The sequence below is a fragment of the Gavialis gangeticus genome, unplaced genomic scaffold (assembly GCF_001723915.1).
Source record: "Gavialis gangeticus isolate Ggan-Ray unplaced genomic scaffold, GavGan_comp1, whole genome shotgun sequence".
Lineage (NCBI taxonomy): Eukaryota > Metazoa > Chordata > Crocodylia > Gavialidae > Gavialis > Gavialis gangeticus.
In genome coordinates this window covers 76,558,238-76,578,499 of record NW_017729024.1, presented here as the reverse complement: position 1 = coordinate 76,578,499, position 20,262 = coordinate 76,558,238, and the positions used below count along the sequence as shown (strand labels likewise).

Below are 20,262 nucleotides of genomic sequence, written 5' to 3'. Positions count from 1 at the left end.
CAGATTGCCCAGAGGATCTTGCAGGGGCCCCACATTTCCCGGTGCTTTCTTCATCCTCCCTATATATTTGAAAAAGGACATTTTATTATCTTTGATTTTGGACACAAGTCCTAGCTCTATGTCCGCCTTAGCTTTCCTGACAGCCCCCCTACAGGCCCAAGTAGAGGAGGTATACTCCTCTTTGGAGATAGCACCCCCCTTCCACCGGTTGTACGCCACTTACTGAGCAGTGCTGAGCTATGGGGTTACTGTGGAGGGCAAGGCCACACTAATATGCACAAGGCTGAGAGAAGGCATAGCAGAGGGATTCTGGGTGAACTGTATGCAATATCGTGGCTCACCATGACTTCAAATGCTGTTGGCTGTGGTAGGACCCAGCTCAGTGAACTGTGCAGTAAATCATCAACCTTTTGAGTTTGGAGTGGAAAAAAAAAGTTTGCTTCTTTCCACTGGGGTCAGTTCTAGTGAAAACTTTCACCCTTGCCGACACATTTCTCAGTGTCTTTTCTTTTATTATATTTGCTAACAATCAAGTAGAGTTGGCAAGCCAGTCAACTGACTGCATATTTTTTGACTGGCCAAAGATTATAGCAATTTTACACAAAAAAACCTCTACATTTTTAATAGTTTTCTTGACAGAAATACGATTGGTTTTGACACATTTAATGGAATATTTGTGTTTTTTCTATGTGTTATTTGGCTCTATTAGCCTTTTACAATTTTTGGCTGATATTTGACTGGTCAGTTGAGTGAACTTACTTGACCAGTAAAATACCCAACCTACAACCAAGAATTGACTTTGTGTTTGTATGAAAATAAAGATTAGGAAGAAAGAGACTATAACTGTGGCATTTAGTGATCACCAGGTGCTGAAGGTAGCCTGAGTCTTGGTAAGAGGTCCTGTAAGAGGAAGGAGAGTGTGGAAATTAAATGTGAAATTGCTACAAGATTAGGAGATGTGTCAGGCTTACACAAGACTGTATGGGGTGGGGGACACTGAAGAAATGTTTTAAGAGCACCAGAGAATGGTGGATGATGGTGAAGAAGAGGGTGGGAGAATTCTTCAGGAAACAAGGGGGAAGAACCACAGGGAAAAGAATGAAATTGCTGAGAGAGCATCAACAAAAGATGCAAAAGCTGCTAACACAAGCCACAGAAGGAAGATGGGTACAAGAAGAACTAGAAGAAACAAGGCAAGAGATAGAAATCTGGTTTAAAAGAAAGATGAGAGAGAAAATGTTTTTAGCGCAAGCACCCTGGGTGGGAGGAAATGAAGAGTGGTCTCTACTTTTTGGCTAGAGTGAAGACGGTGAAAGAAGAGCTAAAAGTAGTGCGGAAGCAGGTGGTGCCCAGGTGGAAAAGCAGGAGGTGATGTTAGAGGCAACGAGAAGATTTTATGAAGAGCTATATCAGAAGAAAGAAATAAACGGGAAGAAGATGGATAGATTGAAGAGAAAGTAGAGAAAATAGAACAAAGCAAATGGAAGAAAAAGTAAGATTAAAGGAAGTGGAGGTGTGTTTAAAAATCTTTAACAGGAGCAGATAGATAACTTGTAGAAGTTTATGAGGAATTTTGGGTATGGATAGGGAGGGATATAGTGGAATTTTTCAAGGAAATAGTGAAAACAGGAGGGGCAGGAACAATTTTACAATAGGCATTGTGATCTTGCTGTTCAAGAAAGGGGAGAAGGAACTCCTGAAAAACTGGAGACAATTTCACTACTTAATATGGATAATAGACTACATTAATGGCTAAGATGCTAGCTTTGAGGATGAGGAAAAACCTCCAGAAGATGATGCAAGACCAAGTATGTGCAGTATCAGGTAGAAGGATCTTTGAAGTTATTGGAGTGATCAGAGATGCGCTGTCCCTTATCCAAGAGATGAAAACAAACACAGTTATAGCAAACCTAGACTTAAAAAAGTATAGGCAGAGTAGATCATGATTACATATTCTGAGTGCTAGGAAACATGGGGTTCCCACAGAAATTTGTGTGTTGGATAAGGTTATTGTATAGAGAAGCAGAGAGTCAAGTCCAAATTAATGGACACTGAAGCAGGGCCATGAAAATCTATACAGGGGTGAGACCAGGCTGTTCCCTGTTGCCCCTACCATTTGTGTGAATCATGGAACTGTTAGCACAAAGAATAAGAAAAGACAAGGTAATAAGTAGTGTAAAGATACCAGGAGAGGGACAACTAAAATGTGCATTATACTTGGATGATATAAGTGTAGTAGTTAGAGCTGGACTGTCAATGGAAAGGGTGTTAAAGCATACATCAGAGTATGCAGAAGTGATAGGGACTACACTAAATAGATTGAAAAGCACCGTAATGGGAGTGGGGACCTGGCAGGACTTGGAGAAGTTGGCCTTCAAATAAGGGAGAGAGAAAATAGAGTGCTAGGGATCCCAGTGGACGCTGAGGGGAAAAAGTAATACAGCATGGGAAAAGGTGATGGCAAGGATATGGCAAATACTTTGGTTATGGTCCAAAAGGGACACAGTTCTTTGCTGGAAAAGTGGTGACAATTAAGGCTGTGCTACTGCCAATTTATTCGATATATAGGAATTGTATTCCCAGCAGTGTGGTGACAGGCAGCATACAGAGGGATATGTGTTCTTCTGGAATGCCAGAAGAGAAAGGTTGTCTAGATCTGAACTGTACAGAGCAGAAGAGATGGGGGCTGCTGGACTTGGGATTGTTTGTCTATGCAGAATATGTAAGCACGGTAGACAAAGCAGCAATGGAGGGAGAGGGGAAAGCAGTGCATATAGTCTGATTTCACAAAGTTGCAATTTTGAGGAAATGGGGAGTATATCAGGCCCCTTTAAAGAGTCTATGGGCATGGCAACTGCTGATTCATTAATCAGGATGAAAGGATTCAAACAGAGGTATTAAATAGAGAAAGTAGAGTTGGAGGTCCTGTAATATCGTAAGAAATTCTTGAAAGTGGTAAGGGAGTGAGGCAGGATGGTGCTAGTGGCAAGCTTCGCAGAAGGACAGGTGAAGTTGTGCGGAGCAGTGGCAGGTAAACAACTAAAAGGGGAGCATGCTGACTTAGCATGGATGGTTGTAAGAAATACCTTGCTGGTGAGAGAAGTGCAACAGATGGGGCTTGACAGGGTCACCAAGGTGCCCAAGGGAGAGGTGCAGGGAAGAGCAAACAGTGGGACATGTGTTTTGGGAGTGTACGTATGGTGTTGAAAAGGGTCCACTGCTTTCTGAGTGTCACCAAAATAGACCTGTCATTGGCATGGGAGATGGTACTATATGGACTCATACCAGAGAGACCAGAGGAAATGTTATCTAGCAATTTATTAGTACGTGTTAAAACTAGTTTATAGAAAGTAAGAAACCTCTGGGTGTTTAAGGGGCTAGCTTTTGCTTAAAGAGAGTGCCTGAAGCTGGGGCTGCGTGAACTGAAATACAGGCTTAAGACACAATTGGTTGCTGAAAACTGCATCTTAAGTCAAAACGTTGTAACCCAGAACCAATTTTCACATAAGAAACAATGTTATACATGGGGGATTGGTTCCTGAACCAAGGCCCGATACCCTATTTTCACCAAAAATACCCCAGAATTTTGTACTTGATCAATTATAGATGAGTAATAGCTACATTAATGTGTTTATATTGTAAATAGCAATCATATTGATTTGGAAGGACTTCTTTGAGGTGAGTTTGGACTTTCTGAAAAGCTCTTGGTTGGACTTTTTCAAGGGTTTTTGGCTAGAGTCTTCTCAGGAGTCTTGGCTGCAGGTTTTTCTGGAGTCTTGTCTGCTTTCTTAAAGAGTCCAAGGACGTTTGGACAGATGTTCTCCAGGGAGATGAGCAACGCAGCGAACTTGTTCGCTGGTGTAGCGTCACGTTGGATCAAGTGTTGTAAAGTTGGAACTGACATCATTAAGTTGAAACAGTGTCAATTTATAAATGTTTTAAGTGCGAAATGTTGTAACTTGAAACATTGTAAGTCGAGGACTGCCTGTACTATATTGATCGTGACAAGGACGAGATCAGAGAAGAAGAGGTGGAGGAAAAAGGACTGGACACATTTGATTCACTGAACCAACAGAGAGGACTGATGGGAAGTGCAGAGAGTTTCAGGTGTTTCCAGAGGTTTTCATGGGGTTCTGTATAAAGAAAAAGAATTCTGTAAGGGTTTTTTTTTGTGGGAAGTTGATGCATGTTTGTTTAAAGGTTTAATATACGTAGTTGTAGGTTCTGGATATGTACTTGTTTTTGCGATATGAAGTTTTGGTAAAACTAGGGTGCTTGATATGTGAAGCTTTGTAAGTGTAAAGTGATAAGTGCGTGTTTAATAAAATTTGTTAATAAAGAAAAGTTTATACTGGACATAAGTAGGTCCCAACGTGCTGCTCAAAAGTGCATTTATAAAACATTTGTGGTAAAACTTGCAGGAGTTTCAAAAAAAGGTAACATACGTCAATTCTGGTTTAATTGCGTCTATGGGTACTATATGCAAATTGCTACAGCCACATTTAATTTCAGGGTTTTTGTTGGCAAATTTGCTTCTCGCTTCCAGGTGCTTAAGTAGAGCAGGGTCTGGTAGTAAGGAGATGGGGAAGAGCTGCCAGTGGAAAAAGTTGTGGAGAAACAGAGAACAAAGGGCTACCTGGCCCTTCCAGATTTATTTTCTCTGCTGTGGGGGGGAGGGGGGGAGACCAAATTCAAGGCAAACTTCCAATAATTAAATTCTATACCTGGGAAATTATGCTAAGTTTATACATTTTCCATATATAAAATCTAATCATTGGGGGGTCATGTTATAATCAGGTTAATCCAAGTAAATATGGTATTACAGCATTTGTAAAGAGGCAATTTCCTTTTTGTAAAAAAAAAAAAAAAAAAAATTAAATCAGATTTCTTCTGAACGTCCTAGCTTCATTTTGTTCAGTTAGTAGAAACCTGCCCTTCTGGTTTATAAAATCATGTTGCTAAAACATAAAGCAGGATGTTATGACTCATTTGAACAATTCTTTGGGGTTTTTTTTAAATGATTGCTGATGGTATTTTTAAATAAACCTGCTGTACTTTGTGTTTGCCTCTAAGAATGTAAGCCTGTGGCACACTGTTCTCAATCTTAGACCCAGAGCACCCTTGTTAAAATCCAGGCACCCTTCAGAAAATGTGAGCTCTTAGTTTTCATACATTATTTTTACTATACGAAAATAATAGAACAATTCTGTTTTTAGATCCTCTGGGCAGGGTCTGTCTCTTTTGTTAAGTGTTTATATAGTGCCTAGTGAAGTGGATTCTGAACTACAGCTTGGTTCCCAAGCCATCAGAATAATTTCCAGCACTAAAGTTAATTGTATCTGGTGTGAAAGATGATGACGGAGCAACATCTTCCTCTTCCTTCAGTTGGATACTAATTCTGCTTCTTTGAATAAGAACTGGCAATAGTGGAAGGAAAAAGAGGTAGAAGAATTGCTAATTCCCTTTATTTCCTCAGTGTCTACAAACCTGTTTCTAGGTTTGACTCTCTTGAACTCCATGGGTATCTTTACACGTGCTCTGGGATGCAGGGTGTTTTAATTAGAGCAGCTCCCGAGAGCCACTCTAATTAAAGCGCCCACAGCATTCTGTGTATTCAGCATCCTGCAGTTGAAAATGGCAGGAGGGGCCATTTAAAGAGGTGTGAGTCTAACAAGGGTACCGTAGGCCTAGAAAGCTAAGGAAGAGCGTGCTTAGAGGCTTACATTCTTAGAGGCAAACTCAAAGTAGAACAAATTTATTTGAAAATACCATCAGCAATTCTTTCAAGAAAAAAAACAATGAATTGTTTAAATGAGTCTTAACACTTTGCTTTGTTTTAGCATAAATGTGACTTTTTTAGTATAAATGAGACTCATTTAAAGAACGTTAGTGAAAGCGCCCCCGCCACCATTTTTGAAGTGTGGGAACGCTGAATTGACAGGACCCTGAGGCTGCTGGAGCCTGCTAATTAGAGTGCTCCAGCAGACTCAATTAATCTGATGTGTTCTAATTAGAATACTTTGAAGCAGGCATCAGGCACATTTATAGGTGCCCCATATTTCAACAGTAGTATAGCCACTGAGGTTGATTTTTGTTTGACATCATTTTAACAGCTGTCTAAGCCAAATGACTTTGCGCTAAAACATCTGACAATAGGATCACTATATTTTATGTACATTATCTGAGGCAGCAAAATAAGATAGTTTTGTTTGCTTTAAAAATTCTTCTTTACACATTCTTTCTGTTTTGTCATGTTTTCATATTTACAAATTGTTACACGGATAGGCCAACTGTTTAAAATGGTCAAATTTTTACTGTGCAACTTGAGAAATTTCACTTGCCTGGCTCTGAGGTTCAGATGAAATAATTATTCATTGTGATTATCTTACCCAGTGGATTTAGACCTTTCCCCAACTGAAATTTTTGAAGAACTGATTTACTTTAAGCATTCTGTGTGTACTGTGTGTACCTCGTTGTATAGTTTAAGTGAAAAATTTCTAGCTTACTTGGGTTATGGATGAATAATTTATTCTTATTATTTATGATTCTGTAGGTGACTAGTAATATATTACAACCTATAATGTTCCTGATTGGATGCTTGAGTAGAAATAGTGAGAAAAAAGTGAGCTATCTGACCCCCTGCCACCGATTTTATTTTCCCTGCTGTAGCAGTGGGAGGAGGACAAACTCAAGGGAAACCTCCCATAATTAGATTCTATACCTAGAAAACTATAATAAATTTATAAATTTTCCATAACTAAAATCTAATTATTGTGGGGGGGAGGGGTTGTCTTGTATTCAAGCTCAGCTTATATTTAAGTAAATACGGTAACAAAATATCTAGGATGACATGAATGAGGGCCAGTTTGTGAAGTCAGTAGAAGTTGTTCACTGGTTTCAAAAGTTTGCAGAGTTGATCTAGGGCTTGTTTTGTTTTTCTGTGTAGTGTTGTGAGATCATAGGAAAGTAGGACTGGAAGGGACCTTATGAGGTTACCTAGTCCAGCCCTGTGCTCCAAGCAGGATCTTCTCTGACTACATCATTCCAGTAAAGTGTTTGTCCAACCTGCGCTTTAAAATTTCCAAGGATAGAGATTCCACAGCTCCTCTAAGCGGCCTATTTCAGTGCTTAACCACCCTCATAGTCAGATGTTCTGTACTGAAAAGCTTGTCCAAGCAATTATTTTCTTTGCAGACGCTGGATCAATGTAGTGCGCTTGCCATGCTTCAGTGTCATCTAGGAAAATGTTTAAGGGAGCACTCTTTTCACTAACTTGGTATATTTTCCTAGAGTTATTTTATAACTCTGTTAAATCTGTTAATATTGAAATAGTATATATAAGAGTTTTAGGGGCTTAGCTGCTTCTTACCTCATACCAGAAGTATCCCCTCTCCCACCTCCAAATCAAAGCTTCTTTATTCAAAACCAAACCTAACAATTTTAAGAAGAGAAAAAAGTCCAGGTATCTATTCTGTCTTCCTGGGCTATTTATCTCTGTTTAATACTAGTTATCTGACAGCTTGTAAACATCAGGCCTTCTAATGACAAAGATGCAGTCACAACAATGAAGGAGCTTTTTGAGGCCTCCTCCCGATTATTTTTAATGAAACAAAGCTCTGGAACAAGATTGGATTCTGGATGGTAGACTGGTGCCATTTCTACTTTCAAAAACACTTTAAAAGGAATAAAGAAAACCCAGCCCTCTTCACAAAGAGTAATCAGGGAGCACTAAATGCATTATAATTTACACATTGAGGACAAAATTTTCTTGCTGATCTGCAACAGCAGAGCTTGAATGAGAGAGCTACATGTGCAGAAAAAGTGGGATATTAGGCATGAGATCTGCCATGTGGATCAGAATTTTGATGAGAGAACAGAATTTTGCCATAAATGCATCGTAATAGAAAACCTTAGTGGTTCAATAACATTTTTATAGCATGTTGATTACCATTATCACATTCAACATTATTTACAAGATGATTTGCTTAAATCTAAGTGAGGAAGAACTTAAATTGTCCTAGTTATAACTGAGAGGTTAAAATCCACTAGAGCTCTTCTAACCAATAAAACTGCCGCCTCTCTCACACAAAGCTAACTGAATGCATGAATGCCACTGTGCATAGCTGACAAAGGCAGAACATTTTTGTGAAAAGCCTGTGTAAATTCTTTCCCACAGAAGTCAACGAAAGGGTCGGTTGTCCTGGGCTACGTATTCCGTCACTTAAACCTAGTGGAGATAGATTACTTTGGACTGCGTTACTGTGACAGAAGTCATCAGACGGTGAGTAAAAGACATGGCAGATTTGAATTTTCCAGCTCTAAACTTTACCCCGTTCATGACCTTTCCCAGTGGGGTGCTAGGTGGTCACACTTTCAATAACTTTCACTGTTTCATGAAACAATAAGATTTCCAATAGCAATTTTTTTTTTACACTTGTTTTCATGGAAACACTGGAATTGTTGCTATTGACTTAAATGAGACCAGAAACAGGCACCTAAGTCTCTGCACAAGATGAGGGAAAATAATATGAAAAAAGGATGTTGGAAATTAACAGAAGTATAGTGTTATACATGAAAAGTGCTGGTAAAATTCTTCATTTCACTTAAACCAGATAACTGTTTGCCTCATATGAATTTTCTGAGTGTATATTTCCCCGAATAGGAATTTTGGTTGTAAGTGAGCTGGTACTAATTTATTCCTTGTTTGTCTGGGATTAAGATGATAGTAATTTATTTAGGGAGGGACAGTGACCACAATGTTCCCTGGCATGTCATAAATTGTTCACTCATGGACTATTTCTTGCCTCACAGTTTTAGAGTGAGATGACCGATATGGTAGGAGGCTTTTGGCTGCCAGAATGTATTTATATCATGTTTGCTTGCTTTGTGAAAATGGGTGGCCTAGAAAAAGTATGTGTAATAATGACCTTTTGACTCCACTTGAGTTGGCATTGTAGTTCTCAAGTCTCTGTTGTTTGGTGGAAGAGGCTCCCTTTGATAGGCTGTCATGTATGTAGTACACCTTTCTCCAAAAAGTTTATCATCATACACAGATAAGAAAATAGAAAGGCCCTGTATTGTCCTTATTTTGCAAAGGCCCAATTTATTTTTAAGCTTTGCTTGCTTAACCTTATTGGTTAGGAATGTGAAAAGATCACACACGTTAGCAGCATATATATAATCAGTAAAAGTTCTAGTGTATATATATGCGGTTGCAATGTCAAAATAATTCTTTTAGTTCCAGGGACCAGTCTAAACCAGTATAAACACTGGCAAATCACTCTTTTACCAGTGGCTGTGTACAGATGTTCAGTTTCTACCGAGAGAATTGCCATTTTCCTCGTAGAAACCAAAAGTGTGCAGACATTCAAGTTTTTTCTCCAGAGAAAAAATGGCAGCTCCAAAAGAAAAATAATGTGGGAACAACCAGGGTTAAATTGCTTCTGGGAAACTGAATGTCTGCATACTTTTGCCAATTTAAACTCCTACTTGAGACCAGGAGGCATGTAGCTGGGGGAATAGCTCCTGTGTCTTCTTGAGACTAGGGTCACAGGAGTTCTCAGTATGAGAAACTTGCAGGGTCTTTGTTGTGTCTTTTGCTCTGCTCGGCGCCCAGACAGTGGGGGCTGAGAGCAGGGAGCACTGGCCCATGGCTGCTCCCACAGGATGAAATTTCTTCCGGTAGAAATGAATGTCTGCACACAGCTTTTATCTACTAGAGGTGTTTCAGTCTACCTTGTGCCAGTAGAGCTATAATGACAAATATTCTAATGTAGATGGAACTTACATTAAACAATCCTTTGTCATCTACCAGGTGAAGCTGTTCATGTGATGATGGCAAGTGCTAAAGGACCATTTTCATTTATAATGTATAGTTTGCCTCTGCTTGCCACAAAACATGCTTACCTATGTTCTGATCATGAAGGACAGTGCCACAGGTCTAAGTTTGGAGGGGCAAGAATTTATAACCCACTCCTTTTGCATATTTTTTGGACCTTGTGCAATATCTACCTGGGACATGTATTTAATAACTAACAGAAGAAAATAAGGGGAAAAAAAATGATGATAAAATATGCTAATTAATTGAAGTGAGGAGAGGCAGTATCACTGTGCCAAAGAGCTTGGGAGGGTGTGAGCTCATGAAACTCCTGGAGAGGAAATAAATAAGTTTTGTTGTTGTTGTTTTGGGATTGTTTTGCATTATTATTTATGGAAGCCAGCTGTTGATAACCAAAGTTGTGACAGAGCTTGATATAATGAAGAGTAATATTATCCTGGTTTGACTGTAGGTTAGAATATTAAAAGTTCAGGTATTCTCAGCTAGTTTAGCAACAGAGGCAGTCTGTTACACGAGCAGTTGTAAACCTCCCTCACTTTTCCGGAATACCAAGGGCATGATTTTCCCTTCGCTTACATTAAAGTGAGTAGTAGTTAGCTAGCTCATTGAGGTTATATCATTGTAAAACTAGTATAAATGAGAGAAAAATCATGCCCTTATTAAGGGCTATGGATTTGGAATTCAGTATGTAGCCGTCTTGAAGTTTACAGAAAAAACTCGGCTTGATGTGGTCATATTTTTTAAATAAGCACTTTACCTTTGGGAGTAGAATTATACTTGTCAGGAATATCATTCTTCAACTTTAAGGTTTTAATAATTATAGTGTTGACTAAGTCCTAATCAATATATTCAGTCCCCCCCCCTATGAAAATAACCCAAACTGTACTTATGCCAATATACAATTACAACAGCATTGTAATACAGTCTGTATCTGCTAGCCAGAGCTCGGTACTGTATTATTCAACCCTTTTTTAAAGGCTATTCCACAGTCTAAAAATGTAAAAGATTGCATTGAGTTTTATTGGTAAGTTTTCAAGCTTTGTGACTGTTTTGTTGAAGTGAAAATAAAGTTAAATTATGAATTCAAGAGAACATTTTTGAAAGCATATGTTTTTAAATGCTGTGCGCAAGCTAAAATGAAAATTCTCTAGTGAATTAAAAAATAAGCTATCTTTTGCTTTCTAAAATGGTTTACATTGCTCATGTAGAGGCAAAACAGAAAATTATAGCTGACTGAGATATATATGTTACCAGAGTGATGTACCTTGCACACTAAACAGTGTGGATTCAGATTTGTTGGGGCCCTAGGCAAACAGAAAATTGGAGGCCCCCCACACCCTGTTATAAACATGAATGTATCATGCCACTTTTCCTGCACAGCTGGGTCCCAGGTCCCAGGATCTGGACTCCAGTGGGGAGAGGGGCCCCTTTCCCTCCTGATGCTACTGCTGCCAAGGGTGGGGCAGGCCTCCATTCCCCATGGATGAGGCTGAAAGGACCCAGCTAGGTTGGGGATGGGGTGGCACATGCCCACTTCTCTCCCCTCCCCCCCATAGCTGGAGCAGAGCTGAGCAGGGTGCAGGCAGATGTGGGATGTCTGCTGTGGGCTTAGGGCTCTCTGTCCTGCTGCCTTTGCCCTGGGGGCCCCGTGTTAGCTGCACGCCCCGTGCCTGCCTCGCTGCTCCTCTCGGTATGGGTGGGCAGAGGGCGTGTGACCAGTGCGGGGCTCCTGAGGGAAAGGCAACAGAATGGAGATCCCCAAGCCCACAGTAGGCAGCCTGCATCCACCCCATGCACAAATCTGGGGGGGCACATGCCCTGTCACTTTTAGATATAATAGGTAGAATGACCTCACAGACCGGATCCAGCCCATGGACCGTATTTTGCTCACCCCTGCTCTATCCCCTTACTCTTTTTCATGTCAGCGGCTCCATTGAAGCTGCAGCTTGGGGCACTAAGCATGGCCTTAGCTTAGGCCCATAGCAGCATTGTGCAGCCTGCGTGGCTGCTGTGGGGGCTGGGCTGGGCTGGGCCGGGCTAGGGCCATGCTTAGTGCCCCAAGATAGTATACGGATGGAGCCTGTCCACTCATGGAGCAAGAGTAAGGAGGGGGAAAGCAGGGATCAGAGGCTGTGGTGGAGGAGGGAAGGAGATAAGAGGGAGGGAGAGGCTGCTTGTGGGGTAGGGAACAGAGGCTGGGGAAGAAGAGGGGCCAGAGGCTGCAGGGGGCTTAAGGGGTGGCAGGGAGGCGGGCACAAACAGGGTGCAAGCTGCTTGCCCTCCCCATATCAGTGCACCCTCACTGCCTGTCTTCCCCCCTGACCACAGCGGTGGGGAATTAAAGGCAACCTTCCAATTGTTAGATTCTATGACTAGAAAATTATAACATTTATACATTTTCCATGTACAAAATCTAATTATTGGTGTGTTGCCTTAAATTCAGTGTCACTTCAGATTTGGATAAATGTAGTACTGTTATTTCTGTACCTTTAGTGTCTAGGAGCCCTACAGATATGGCTTCTTTTGCAGGTCTGTCTCTTAGGGGAGCACATTTTGGTAGTATAAAGTGTAAAGCAGACCCTAGGTTCCATTTGCAGCCAAGCTAGGATCAAGGAGTCACAGCTGGTTTCCTCTTGCCCTGCATTTCTTTGTGCAGTGTTTTATATGGTAAGAAGACTTTTTTCTCCAAAAAAGTGAGTCATAAAATCATGAGGTAGGAAGAGACCTCAAGGATCATCTAGTTTAACCCTGTAAAAATGCAGGCTTCTCTGTTTTTAAACCATCCCTGTTTAACCTCTTTTTGAAAACCACCTATGAAGGAGATTTCAAAACTGTAAAATTACAGTACTATTTATCTATTATTGCAATAGACTATTAGGAAAATGTGTGCTCCTGTAACATATGTGCGTAGAGCTAGTAAAATATTGAAACTAACTTGCATGGAAAGTATATAAATGAAGAATCCTGCCAAAATATAGGTATGTTTACAGTATTCATTATATTCTTTGTTAGTTTGTGATCTGTAGTGAAATTTTGTTGCATCTTGGGAATTGCAAATTAAAGAATAAAACTCCATGGCATTAACAAAACCTTGCATAAACTGTAAATGAAAAAATATAATTAATCAAAGGCTTGTGAAAGGAATAATTACAGAAATCAGCATAAGGTTTAGTTCTGCACTGGCATGCATGAAACCTGGATTTGATTTTTATAGTTTCACACTTTTGGAACTGTATCTGTTTAATGCCTAGAGGGAATATAGATCTGTCTGCTTATTTATTTGGGAAATAAATTAAATAGGAAGTACTTTCAGATCAGTGTCTGATACAGAAATATGTGTGGGGATGAGCCTCATGTTAACTCTTTACAGTCGGAAAGGAATATTCTAAACTTTGATAATTAACTAATTCTAATCTAATTATAATATATGATCTGATGAGGTTTTACAGGAATTTATTTCTTAACAGATTATGAACAAAACCAGTCAGACAAAGATGAAAATACTTTAGAAAACCTAATCAGATCATGCTTTCATAAGACTTGAAATGAACCTTTTTGTTGAGGTATTTCGGTCTGTCTGTGCCTTAGCACTTCCAGGTGGCCCTTTTTAACAACGTTCTGCCAATCATCTCCCCCCCACCCCCCCTATAATTATAGTGGCAGTTCCCCCAGACCCTGATTATGGCACTAGGCACTATATATGTAAGAATAGTCTTTGTTGAGAAAAGCTCTCCAGCTCATTTAGAAGATGAGAGAGAACAGATGGATGCAGTAGGCTGAAAGGTGCAAGATATTAGTGAGAGGACTATGGACTCTGTTGCTGACAGAAAATGGAAGATTACATTTCCAGGGTGTTAACACTGACCATCTTTCATGAGCTCTAATTACCTGATACACCAAACACCATCACCCAGAATACTTCCAAAACCTTTCTGTTAAAAATGTCACACAAGCACTTGATTTTGTAAATTGCAAGACAAATGGTGCTAGATTTCCAGTTGCCTGTATAGCTTCTGAACTGCAGTTTAGTCCATCCTGTATACTAGTATAAAATAGTAAGTAAGGACTTCATCATAATGCATACAGACAAGTAGGCAAAAGGGAAGGCTACACACACAGCAGCATACCTTAATTTGTAACTGTTTGTCTTTGCAGTTTAAATGTTCTTTTACCCTAAGTGTTTTTTTTTTACTAAGTAATTGCTTGGTGTTTCTTTTAAGATAAAACCATGACAGTCTTCTTAAAAAATTTTGTATGCTCTTGTAACAATTCACTCATCCTGTATCGTCAGCTAGATTTGAAATTTGAGCGTTTGCCATTACAGCAGGGGTGAACAATTATTTCAGCTGGAGAGCCCCTTCATGAGTTTTGGTGAGCTGCAGGGGTAGCCCCACCCCTTGAAAGGTGCCCCAGTGGTACCAGAAGTCCTGCCCCTTGACCTTTGTGGGGTGTGGGGGTTTGCAGTGTTTATGGGCTGTGTGATTGTGTGTGGGGGAGATTGTGGTTGTGGGGTTTGCGCCCAGCGCATGTGCTGTGTGGCTGCTGCAGGAAGTGCTGGGCAGTGCTGAGTGGGGAGGGGCCGCTTTTTGCCTGCACCAAGCATACTTCTGCCCCACTGCTGCTGCTGTTGCCAGTAGCTGTTCAGCTTGATCAGGTGAGTCTGAGCAGGCGTGGGGTGAGTTGGGGGTTGTGCGTGGGTTCCCACCAGTACTGCGTAGCTGGGGCCAGCAGCTACTGCTGCCTAGGAAGGCAGTCCAACACAGAGCTGCCCCAGCCTCTCTGCGTGCCTAGGGGGCAGCAGGACGTGCCACTGTGGGATGATGCCTGGGTCAGGCAGGACTGAAGGACCTGCCATGGGCCAGACAAAGCCCCTTTGTTAGCCAGATCTGGCCTGCAGGCTGTATTTTGCTTAGCCCTATGTTACAGCACAGACTACTGTTAATTCAGCTACAGGACTAAGTATGTCAGCTGGGCGTGCCAGAGTAATGAGGACCTTGTTGTATAGCACCCTTAACTCATATTTTGAGTGAAGTAAGCAACAGCAGATAAAGAAGGGGTGAAGTGGCACAGTTGCATCTCCCTTTCAGACTGGATCATGCTGCTGGAGCCTCAGGGGATTTTTTAAAAAGTCCCCAGAGTGGAAGAGAATCTCCCTGCCTCTCCATACTCAGAGTCATATCTTTTTCCCCTCCTCTTTCTCCATCCCCCATCTGCTGTGGCTGCTTTTCCCCCTGTCCTGGGGTAGGAGAATCTTTAGAGCTTCTCCTGCTTGCTCCAGCTGGGCTGTGTAGAGGCTGGGCTCACTGAGGGTAGCATACCGATAGTGGCTTCCTATGCCTGCTCTTGGAGGGACTGGGTAGTGTGGGGAACTCACCCCTCCCAGTTGCTGCTGCCACTGTTCCCAGCTAAGCCTAGCTCCCACACAGCCTAGCTGAAGCAGGTAGGAACAGTTCTGAAGCTTCCCCTGCCCCCAGGATAGTGAGGAAAGCAGCAGTGACTAGAGGAAGGCAGGACAGAAAGGGAGTGAAGAGGATGTGCCTCTGAGGCTGGAGGGGAAAAGGGGGGATGCTTACCTGCTTTGGGAACTTTAAAAAGCCCCAGACCTCTTGCATCAGTGGGATGGAGGGGAGGAGGCTGGGAGCCTGGGTACAGCAACCCTGTAGTGCAAGTGACTGCTCCTGCACCCCTCTTTGCCAAGTCCTGGATCTGCCCCTGTGAGTTGGAACTTGTTCTGAGCAGTCGCCCGGTAATGCTTGCTGCATTTTGGACAGGGCAGGAGCTAGCTGTGCAGTCAAAAAAACAGCTGTTTGTCAGTCCAACCGCCCACTAGAGTCTTGAAAAGTCTCCCATATTTACTGGGGGCTTGGACTGACAAACAGCTGTTTGTCAGTCCCAGCCTCTGCACTTCAACGGGGTTGGTGAGGACTGCTAAGATTATCTCTGTGGAGCAGTTCCATGATAGCTGAACACATGTTACTTAATATCATGTGGAGATACTCCTTCTGTGAAAAGTATTCATTTTGCTACAACATGATGGCAGCCAATACGTTTTACTGCAGGCAGATGCTGGCTTTTTAAGTGCAGTTAACATCTGAAGTGCAGTGTGCAGCAAAGACTTAAGCTGTTGTCCCAGCGGGTGGGGAGATGAGCAGCCAAGTACAGGTACTAAGTCTAGGGAGTAGTCTGGTGGTGGTGGCAGGAACCTAGATCAGCCCAGGTGGGCCTTTTGTCTTCTCTCCTTCTTTAAGGACCCAGGGGAGCTCCTGTCTAATGTAGTGTTCCTGTACAGTGACGGTCTTCATGGAATATGTCCCGGAGCAAGAGGGGAAAACGTGGTTGGGCTGGCTTTCTCATAACACCTCAGAAATTGGGGTTGCTTGGTTACTGTGTAGTGCCCCAGAACAGGCAATAAAGCGGTTAAAGCTGAACAGAATTTGATGGGACAAAGAATGTTCCCATGTGTAAAGAGCATCAAGGTTTGCTGGAAACAATGGTGATATGAGAATGTCTTAAAGAAAAGGTTGATGAATTTTTTATAAAGAGAAAGTGTTAGATAATGAAAACATAGTGAAGGTTCCCAAATCTCCAGTGCCTAGAGATAAGAAGTACTCCTTTCACTCCATAGAAACCTGGCAGTGCTTTGTGACATTAGCACAGTCTCATGTTCCCCTCCACCAAATTGTTCTCCTTTAAACTTCTCACATGAAATGTCCCTAAGCAAAAGCTGACCAAAGCAACATTCATTTAGGTATATTTTCCTCATCTTATAGGAAACTCCTATGTGCAAACAGGGAGATCAAAGAACATCAACTAGCAAGGTAACTCCCAACAGCATGTCTCTTTTGGTGCTGCATAACGCAGAGGCCTCAGGCTGTGCAGTGTCAGTCTCTGTAAGGGAAAGACAGGGGAGCTGAATATGTTCTGCTCTGTGGCATGGCCATACAGTCATCAACTCAGTGGCAGGCCTAAGGACTGATTCCAGAGGCCCTGACTAGCAGTCTCCTGTTGCACGTACTCATATGTATTCATAAAGTTACATTTCTTGTTCTATTCTCCATAAATGAAGCATCTATAGTCGCCTCAGCTTTCAAGGTTATTATACCCAAAGGAACAGATGAAGAAAAAAATGACTGTAAAGAATTAAGAACTAAAAAATAAATCTAAAATATTCTTTTTCTCTAGTTGGATAAAAGAAATTTTGTAGTGAATGGAAAATCTATGGATTGTAGGGAATTATGTTGCCTAATACAGTGTGCATTTTGAATGAAACAAGCAGCTGAGCTATACTGAAGTCCTCATTTAGATTTGAAAGGAGTTGATGATAAGCTAAGTAGCCAAGTAACATTTTTTCCACTCCCTTGTAGGATGAGCTGGACAAGCAGAGATCTAAAGCATTGTGTATGGACAAGGCAGAGGTTACAGGGGAACCCACTAAAAATGGTACACCAGCTGCTGAATAAATGCAAGAAATGAATTTACTTTGGTGCAGTAGTCACCTGCACACATGCACAGATCTTGGAATTCAAAAAGGGGGTGGGGCATACATGACTGGCACCACAGGGTAGTGCAACACCCCTCTTCCCCCCGCCAGTGGGCACACTATCACAGCAACAGCTGCCAGAGACTTTTTTTGAGTCCCTGAAGTAGGTAAAACTTGCCCCTCTCTGCCCTTCCAACCCCCACACACACCTGGAGCAGGGTTTGCCTAGAGTTTGTTCTCAGCACAGGAAAGGAGGACCTGTCCACTGCTTCTGCTGTTCCCAGATGATTCAGGGGTGGGGGCAAGCCCCAGGCTGCTTCTCCCCTACTTTAGCTGGGGGCTTATGTGAGCAGCAGTGTGAAGTGCAGTGCTTGGCTGGGGACAGCAGTAGCAGGTGGGTCCTCGCTACTGCTGTCCCCAGCAGTCTTGGACAGACATTACATAAACTGGCTTGATCCAAATCAGTTAAGTCTGATACTACATTCAACCAGGTTTATCTCAAACTAGTTTCAGCCATTTTCAAACTGGTTTATGTGTACTGAACATCTAGTCTGTTACAGGTTTAAACCAGTTTCTGATCACTTAAACTGGTTTATGTGTAATGTCTGTCCCTAGCCTAAGATTCAGTTAACTTATTAAATATGTCTTGAGTGTAACGTCTGCCTGTGGCCTGAATGACTCTGTTTAATTGTATATTTTTGCATGTAATTGATACATATATGCTTATAAAGCTAAAAAGTAATCACGACTGTAAAACTTTAGAGAGTCGAATGCAAAAAATCAAAGGTGGAAACAAAGCTCAAGTTATTTTGGAGGATTGGATTTGCTGAAAAAGAAGTCAGATTGTTGTTTTGTGACTGGATTTTGGGTAGTACATCTGTAGTGTTATTCATGATGAATAGGTTAGTTGAGAAGCATGTCTTGTGGTCTGGTATGAAGTTCCAGTTTGGGCATTTGGAGAGGTTTGAAGCCAGAAGGAACCTTGTATTCTATTTTGTACCATTCTTGTTGCTGACTTTTTTATTTATTTTTTTCCTGACTGCTCATTTGAAGCCTGTTTTATCAGTGGTCTCACAAACTCAGATTCTTGCTTATTTAGAATGCAAATTGACAAGAGCTCTAGTAAGATGTTTGAACAAGCTTGACCATTGCTTTAATTCCTACCAGTGAGATTAAGTGGGTTTATATTTCTGGTGGAGTATTGGGATGCTGCCAATGTAGGGTTTCACGTTTGTTTTCTTTCAGAAGTTTTGTATTTGTGTTTGAGCTGCTCCTGTTGTCCTGAAGCTTTCAGTTTTGCTGAGTGGACTTTGGATGAGCAATAGAAGAGTGCAGGTTTAGACTGCTGTCCTAAACCAAGTTTCCCTATTAGCAGTTGTAACGAAGTACAGCTGAATAAAGGGACACAGTGGCTCTTGTAATTCTTAGTGTATGTCACTAATCAAGAAGCAGTGTCGAATGTAGAATGACTGTATCGCTTCATTCCTGCCAAAGTTAGGTCAGACACTGTTGCTGTTTACTGCTGCTGCTGCTTGATTGGCAGCTGCTATGAATATGTCAGGTGCGCTGATATTCAGCTAAACTGTTGATAGGTGGGATTTGTAGCTGTCCTGCCTGGGTGACTGGTGCCTCCCGAGTCTGGGGCAGGGTTACCAGTGGGGCACAAAGGGGGGGGGGGTCCCCTAGCAGCTGGTTGCCAAGCATGGTGGCGGAGGAAGTGCTGACACTTCCGCATGTGGCACAGTGGTACTTCCACTGCCAACATACTGCCAGCAGAACCAATTTCAGGGGGGGACACTAGTGCTCTCCATGCCCCCTACCGGCCGGAGTGCTCACTGTCGGGGGGGTACGTGCTCCCCAATGTCCTCCCTGCGCCTCACCTATGCTGTTCTGAGGCAATCGGCTTGGTGTCAGAGGTCCCCTGGTGGCACCTGCTCACAACCCTTGGTCTCTGCCTTGCCTCCTCACCAGTCATGACTTGGACTTTAAAGGCTCTTATTCATACTTTTGGGTTTCTGTAGCTAAAGATAAAGAGTTTCTAATTTGGGAGGCTGGTGACAGAGATGGGATAGCCTTTTCCTAGGTGTGCTATATTCCAGGCTTCCTTTGCTGCTCACTTTGTGGGGTGGGTCTTTTTCTTTAAGACAATTCCCCAATTATGCCTTATTGGCAATAACTGTGACCTCCAGCCACCCCCACAGTCCTGCCCACGCCTCACAGATGTTGCTGTTTAACACTTGAGTGAGGGTCTCTTGCCCTTTTCACTGCCTCACCCTCTAACCTCCGAAACCTTCCTCCGAAAGCTTTGTTGGGGTTTCAGCCTCTCCAGCCTCAACACCCTTTTCTCAGGCTTGGTCTGGTGGCTCAAGGTCTGCTGTTATGGTCCCTGGTTCTCAGGCCCCAGCCCTCCCTTTGTGCCCTCTCACAGTATGACAAATTGCCCAAAATTGAATCTTGTTTCCCTGTCTCCTGGCAGGGCCCAATAGAGTGTCTCTCTGGCACTCTGTGACCTCCTTCTCCCCTGATAATCACATTTGTTCCAATGGTATAACTAACATAAATAAGCTGCTGCTTTTCAATGGAAACCTCTTCCCTCCCTGGGTGCAACACAACACACACACAATAAAATAAGAGCGTTACCATTTTAACTGAAGTAAACTTCCTCAGAGTATGCAGACTTCACAGGAGGGGCTGACCTGCCCTGGCAGGCACCCTGCCCCCCACTTGCTCTCAGTGTCTGGGGTCTGGCATCTGAAACATGTGAGCTGCCACATCTCTGCCCTTGTTCAGCAGACCCCGCTTCTGTTCCTGTCAGAGTTTCTTCCCTCTCCTTCCATTTTGGGCAGGGGCTTATGTATTTGAGTGTCCTCTCCCCTTGCCAATTGCTTGTCACCTCTCACACCTGTTAAAGGAGCCTTTACTTTCTTTATTAAGGGCAACCAAC

At 42.3% G+C, this 20,262-nt stretch overlaps 1 protein-coding gene across 2 annotated transcripts in view; it reads left to right on the top strand.

Moving 5' to 3' along the window:
- EPB41L4A (erythrocyte membrane protein band 4.1 like 4A) overlaps positions 1-20,262 on the top strand; it is a 285,877-nt gene that overhangs the window by 101,600 nt on the left and 164,015 nt on the right. For both annotated transcript variants that reach the window (XM_019517262.1, XM_019517261.1), the window contains exon 2: positions 8,177-8,281. In XM_019517262.1, coding sequence (XP_019372807.1) covers positions 8,177-8,281 — 105 coding nt within the window. The remainder of the gene's footprint in view (positions 1-8,176; positions 8,282-20,262) is intronic.